General features: G+C 37.8%; 1 protein-coding gene across 6 annotated transcripts in view; it reads left to right on the forward strand.

Moving 5' to 3' along the window:
* The window catches only part of USP6NL (USP6 N-terminal like), a 139385-nt gene extending 133186 nt beyond the window's left edge, over positions 1-6199 (forward strand). For all 6 annotated transcript variants that reach the window (XM_042792749.1, XM_042792751.1, XM_042792750.1 and 3 more), the window contains one exon: positions 2616-6199. In XM_042792749.1, coding sequence (XP_042648683.1) covers positions 2616-4051 — 1436 coding nt within the window. In that variant the 3' untranslated portion in view covers positions 4052-6199. The remainder of the gene's footprint in view (positions 1-2615) is intronic.
* The last annotated feature ends 1054 nt before the right edge of the window (positions 6200-7253 follow it).

Raw genomic sequence — 7253 nt, forward strand, 5'->3', positions numbered from 1 at the left:
ATATTTATTATGGGCAAAATTCACCTTTATGTAGAAGACAAGATCTTGACCTTTGCCTGACACTGTGTTTGAGGATGCAAATGGGATCAAATGGTACAAATGCCTTTTGCCAAACTGAAGCAAGTCCAGAAAGTGAACTCCTGTTCCTAAAGAATAAAGAACAGTTTTGAAGAGGCTGGTGCAGCAGCCAGCATATTGCAGAACTGTTAAATCATCCTGTTACAGCATCCATGCAACTCATTCCTCTTTCTTCCAGTGGTGCACAGCTGGGGAGTGCAAGTCTGCAAAGCCATGCTCCAGATTTTAGTGTGATTTGTGAATAGTGCAGCCCCATAGTGAAAGAGAACAAACCACGAGACTTGTAATTCCAAGGATCACTCGTTGGAGCATCGTGCTGAGGCCTTACCCCACCACATAACCTGCTGCACAGTCTTGCAACCATTTGCGTAGGTGTGCTCCATCACAGAGTATAGTGTGCCAGAAATATAATCCTGTAAGATGATTTAACGTGTGGAGCCTCCCCTTTGGGGACAAGTAATTGAGGAGAGAGCTCAGCATGAGTATCTTCCTTTGCCAAGTTGTAGCAAGGTAGACAGTGAGTACCATCAGCATAAGAGCGTAGGTTTGTGTATCAAAATAATTGTATGATCATAATTGAGCAGAGGATAACAAGGGGAAAATAAGAGCAGAGGGTTTTTCTGCAGAAAGCCCTGGTAGGCTGTGTTTATTATACATAAACTGAGGTTTCTAAAGTCACATATTTCTAAAGGGAAGGGTGGGTTTCCATATGACCTTTGGCTTCCTATGAAGACTTTGAAAATCAAGAAGAGGCTAGTTTAATTGTTTGGCAAAACCAGTCTGTTTCTGTTAAGTACTTTTTATTTAGTTATCTTGTCATGGCACATGGCACCATTGTATTCTTCTCTGCTGTCCTCCTCCTATGTCCTAGCTGGCACAAACTGTAAGTTTTCATTTAGTTTATATAGCTACTGATCCATGATGGTAGTTTGTTATGTTGTTAAAATAAATAATACTGACCTTGGCTGTTGGCTTTCCTCTGTGTATCTCTATCATGAACCAGTCATCAAAGACTGAACTCGTACTATTGACTGTAAAAATGAACATAGCTCACTTCTAACCACAACACTCGTGTCAGGGATAGAGACATTTGTATGTGTGCGCTTCTGTGAACCCATATAGACACATAAAAGGAATTTTAATTACAAATAGCTAGAAAGAGTGAGTTGCTAACTTTATGATCTTTGATGATGGAGAAATATGCTACAGTTCTTGTTTTAGGAGGAAGCAGGGATTAAACAAAATTATTTTACCGACAGCCATTTTATGTAATTTATTTTGCCTAATTTTTAAATAAGGGTATCCATTTCTTTTATTTTTTCCTTTCAACAGAGATTTTGTTTAATAAATAGATACAGAGTGAGTAGGATTTGTTTGGTTATGCTGACTTTAAAAGTTTTTTTTTAGTTTTGGGGAAATACTGAACATCACATAAATTAAATTTAGATTAATATATTTAATGAGAAGTATGTGACCTTTTCTGTTTATAATGGGAAAGTAATGTATTACACAATTAAATAAGTTATGTGCAAGTGAATATGATAAAAGACTTTGGCTGAGAATATGAAGGGTGTTATCTGCTAAGGAGAAAGACTGCAGTGGAAAATTCAGTGTAAATTGTTCTATGAGCAGCATCAAGCAATTAAACACTTCCTTATTCTTCTGTAGTGGCAATGTGGATTGTTTTGGTTCCCCACATAACTTATGTTTACCACTGTCTGTTGCAAGGTGTTGAGCTCCAGTCTGGGAGAACTTGCCATTCATATTCTAGTTCTGTAAATGATGTTCAGCAAAACTCATGCATTGAACACTCAATTGAAATCATGATGTAGCTGGTATTAGTATTAGCTCCTTCAGTTGTTCTACAACTGATAAAAAACTGAATTGAAAAAAAATATGATTCTGTGTAGAGCCTTTTAGTTATGCTGTAGCTTTTAAATACTGAGGATAAAATTTCTAGGCAGGGGTTGAGGGGGAACCAAGGACTTAACCGTGCAGATGTTAATGAGAAGCTCCACTCAAGGAAGTGAAAGAAAGTTCAAAGATGTCTGCTAGGAAACTTGTGCATATGAGTGAGGAGCTAATAGTATAGCTTACTAGAGGTGAATGCTAAAAGGTGAATGAATGAAAACCAATAGATTGGAAGAGGGATATTGGGAGGGATTTTTGAAGTGGAGAAGGTAGTTTACTTAATGTGACAGGGACATTATGAGGAAGGTTACATACAGAGCAGGTACTGTAACCAAAATGTCATCTAGGAAAATGATTTTTTGCAGTAGTGTCATGAATGAGCAAAAGCTTGGCAAGATTGCAACACCTGTAGAAAGGAAGACTAGAGTAACTGGTTGAGATGAGAGCCTAAACAAAATCTTCATTCATTGTTAGTATATGAAAAAACCTTTGAGGTGTTTAGCAGAATGGTGACCCAGAGAGGCGCCCAGGTAATGAGTTTATAGCTATTTTTGCTTGCATGACCAACAGATCGAAGAAGGCTTCTGTACAGAGGTGAATTTATGTTATTACTGTTCTTGTTCTAGGTAAAGAAGACGAATTTCCAAAGAAGCCATTGGGGCAGATTCCATCAGGACCTCAGCCTGCTATACTTAATTCCACTCCAATGCTTAATGGACAGAACAGCACTGGTACACAAACAACAAGAAGGACAGAGAGGAGGTCATCCCCAGGAGAAGAATCAGAAGGTTCACCAAATAACAGAAAAATAATTAATTCACTGGAAAAGAAACCTTCCTTAAAACAGCAGAAAACTCGACCAATAGAGGCACAAAGTAGTATGCCTAAGAATGAGGTAGATACCAGAAGAAAGCCTCAGTCAACAGAGCAGGACAACTCAAGACAGTATAATAATGCAGCTGCGAATCAAAATTCTAATGCTACTTCAAATACAAGAAGGGAATTTGTACCTAAGTGGAATAAACCATCTGATATCAAAATAATTGAAAAGACAATGAAACTTACTTCAGAGGTAAAAGGAAGGCCAATAAACCATTCAGTTTTGGGCCCACCACCAAGTCCTGGAGAAACACAGCCTTTGAATGTAAAGCAAAAGATGAGGGTTTTGGATGCTGATGAAGGTAAGCGAGGGTCTAATGCATCTCAGTATGACAATGTTCCAGAAGTTGAGAATGAGAATCTTGTTGAAGAGATGCTTGAGAGAGCTCGTCCGCAGAGCCCTAGGCATGTGACATACTCTAATAGTCCAAGAAAGCAAATTGAAAAAGTACCAACTCCATTAAAAATACCCAATAACTACACCTTCGCTTCACAACCCAGGTCTCCAAAATATTCTTCACAATCTGAGGGACCACCTCATGGACTGAATGTAAAACAGCTACTGCCACGTTATAGTAATCCACCTATTTACCATGGAAATTCTCCAAAGCACGTTTCCAATCTAGGCAATACAAGTTCTATACCTCTACATTATCATGGGAATCGAACCAGCCCTTCTGGTAGGCCATATGGTTCTTTTATGTCAGTGGATTATTCTCCAGATAAACTACAAATTAATTCCTATCCCGCCAACCGCCAAAATCCTCTTTCACCAGCCCCTGGTCAGATAGAAGTAGCCCCTGTCGATGCGTATACCAGCAACTCAAGATCCCCCACAGGTGTCAAATTCATAATCCCTCCAGTGGATTATTTACCAGAAGATAGGAAGTGGCCAGATGCTGCATATATTTACAGACATGAACCCTACAGGCAGCCCTGGATCCAAGACGTTAACAAAGGCCACTTGGATAATTTCCAGAATTACCAGCATTTTCAGTCAACACCTTTTCAAGACCATAGTCTTCCTGCTGTTTCTGTGGATAGTCCAATAAGATACAGGACTTCACCAACCTTTGAAGATTGTGGTTCACCACAATACCAATATTCAAGCCCATCAACTCAAGCCCAACACTATCGAAGTAGAAATGATGGATTGTCTATGCACGAATCCGTGCTTCTCTGAGAATCTGTCCATACTTAGTAAAATGGCAGGATCCAAAACCAGTTAAACATTACTGTGTTAGTAGTAATCCACCTCAGTTCTTCTATGAAATGCAGACAGTTCATGAGTCTCAGAAGTGACAACACTATTTCAAAGATGTTTCAGACTTTCATTGAAGGCTAGTTGAGTTCTTAGACTTGCATTTAAGCTATTGAAAGTGATCTGATGCACATAGACATAGCAATAAGGTCGTATACACAATGTGGTTAATACTGTCATTGTTCCTTACATTCAGATAACTTGTGTTACAATCTTTCTGCCTAAAACCTGTAACACATTTACAAGTTTTATTTTGACTGACATTGTTAATGCACTGTATAGATGTGTGTATGCGTGCGTGTGAGTGTGCACTTATAATACACAAATACATATGGAAAAGAGCTAAAGAGTTTAAATGTAAATGCATTTAACTTTGGGCAAAGCTTATGAAGTACTTTTATTTCGTATTAATTTTTTTTTTATAATTTATTTGAGAAGCCATTCATTTTGAATGGGAATTTCTGTCATTTTTATACATCTGCCTCAGCATCCCAGTATCTGTTCTGGGCAGGAGAGATGCTTTGGGATTATTAATTTAATTTTATGTGAGAGTTTATTTCCTCTCCTTTGACTACTGTTTGTCATTTTCCTCAGCAAGAAGGAGCAGGCAGGCAAAAGCGGAAAGCCAAAAATGTCTCTTTAATCTGGCTAAGAAATGGTGCTTGAAATTCAGGGCAGTGTTTAGTTTTTTAGGTGCATCGCAAATGGAGAACTTTTACCTTCAACACCCAAATCTACCTTCAGAATGTCGTCCTATATGCAAAATACTGGAGCACAGTGAAAGTAATGCCAGATACAGAAATGGTGCTGCACCTTTCACTTTTTGCCGTGCTATGCTGTCAAACTAAACAAAGTGGTTGCAAGGCCAAATCTCACAGGTATCAGGGAACGACCAGCTCCTCGACACTCTTGTGAAGTACACGCAGGACTCTGAGGTTTGGTCAAGGCTTGGTATTCCCTGAGCTGTGTGAGTATGCAGTGCCCCTTCTCTTAAGCTTTGTCATGTCAATTCCATTTTGTTTTGCCCTTTTTTTACCCCAAAGAGCCAGTAGGTTCATGTCTGTGATTGGGCACGTGCTGCTGTGCTATCAGGCTGCTGAAAGACTGTGCGGGGTTTTACACTAAAATGATTCTGACTGTTAATAGGAAGCTTAGACTCCTGGTAACGTGGGTATTTTTAATTGGTCTTTGCAGCCTTTTCTACTTTGTGTTTTCCTTTCCTTGACTGTGAAATGGGGGTGGAAAAGAAGAAAAAAGCAGGTTAAGTGGCACATGTGGGATGCAGTCCTGCGAGCTGCTGGGTGCCGCGTAGTAAGTGCTGAATGCACTGACCTTCTCACCAGAAGAGGTCCTTGGAGTGCTTAACAGAGAGATTTTTCTAATACTTAAGTACCAAACACTGGTATCAACACCGGTTTTGGATGGTTTGGAAGGTTGTCCTGTTATCTTTTGTTTTGTAAGATTTGTTAACTGAAAACAAAGAAGTTGATTTTTTTTTTCCCTTCAATGAATGAGCTTTAGTGCCTATTATTGCTGCAGGTTGGCTCTGTAGGTTTTAAGGTACAGAAGTAAAACAATTTTTACAAATGGAAGTAACATTTACTTAGTATATTTCAAAAACTTTTTTTTCTGTATATAATGCGTCTGATGTAATTTTTAATGAACTGGGCAATTTTATATTTTAAAAATTGCAAACTGCAGCAAAGTAACAGTAGCAGAGCACTACACTGAAACTCTAAACTAAAATTGTGAAGATAAATATGACTTGGGCTTACCTTAGTTCTAATTGGTTACAACAGCTTAGAAATGTATGTATATAATATTGTGGCTAAGTGTAATAATCTCAGTGTTTAATGATGGTTCTGTAATTCATAACAAAGCTGTACAATTTATTTGTGCAAGCAACACAAGGCTCCAAAATATGTATCAGCATTAGTAAATACTGTAGATTTTTATATATAAAATATATACACACTATTTTCTTATGTCATCTGCAACAGTTTTAAAACTGTGTATCCTATTTTGATGTGACTGTATTTTTAACATGTTAAAATAATAATAATTAAGCTTATGTTGTTTTGTCTTTATTTGATTAGCTCAAAACTGGACTCTTGCTCTTCTCAGCACAAATACTTTCTTTCCATAAATGAATTGTGTATATATCTATTTGATATATGTCCTATTTAATTTGTACATGTTTATTTTCAGACTAAGCAATATGGATACAGTCTATATAGTGCTCTTGCATTATTACAGAAGCAGCAAGATTATTGTTTATAGTTTACTACACTGCTAAAATTTAACCTATAGGAGTATACACTGTGATCATAATTTTCTGGGTTTGTTCTAATAATCTCACCCAATACCAAATCAAATGAAGAGAATTATTGGCATGAGAGGCTTGCAAAGTTGCATTGATCAAAGTGCAAAATAATAGTCTGACTGTAGCTGCTGTGTCTGTCACATATTTAGAGGATGGTATAGTTTTTTTTTAAAAAAAGCCCCGTGTTATCTGTTTGTAGTGCAAAATACACTTTTATCTTCATTTAACTGCACAAACCAAATTAAAGGTACTGCCAGATTAAAATCTGTCATTCATACCAGCAACAAAAAAACCCCTTGGTGCAGAGTGAAGTGAGACACGGCTGTGCCAGCACCTTGCTGGTAGAGGGAATCATCTTGGTGTATTGGATTAGATATCCTCGTAAGAGCTTTTCTGTCACTCTTTTCTTTGATCTGAAAAGTGAAGCAGTAATTATCAACATAAAATACTGCAGACCCTTTCTTCCCATGTTTTCATATTTTTCCAACATTTCCCTGCTTTGAGCTATATGAACTGTAGGTTTCTTGTCCAATTTTGTTGTCATGGCTCCGCTTGTGGTTAGTGAGCCAAGTTCAAGGTGCGGGTTTGGAGAGTGGTTAATGCTACACTCCACTAACACCGAAGAACACAGAAGGCTGAGTAAGGATAGACGTCTAACTTCTGTATGGGAAAAATTAAGTGAAATTAAATTGATTAGAATTTAAGGGAAAAGGAAATCACTTGAGTATATGCTGTGGTCTTCTGTGGATGCTTTTCCTTTCACTCTGATGCCATGCTAGATTAAATCTAAAGACTTCAGTG

Source organism: Tyto alba, unplaced genomic scaffold, assembly GCF_018691265.1.
Source record: "Tyto alba isolate M040663 unplaced genomic scaffold, T.alba_DEE_v4.0 Super-Scaffold_2, whole genome shotgun sequence".
Taxonomy (NCBI): domain Eukaryota; kingdom Metazoa; phylum Chordata; class Aves; order Strigiformes; family Tytonidae; genus Tyto; species Tyto alba.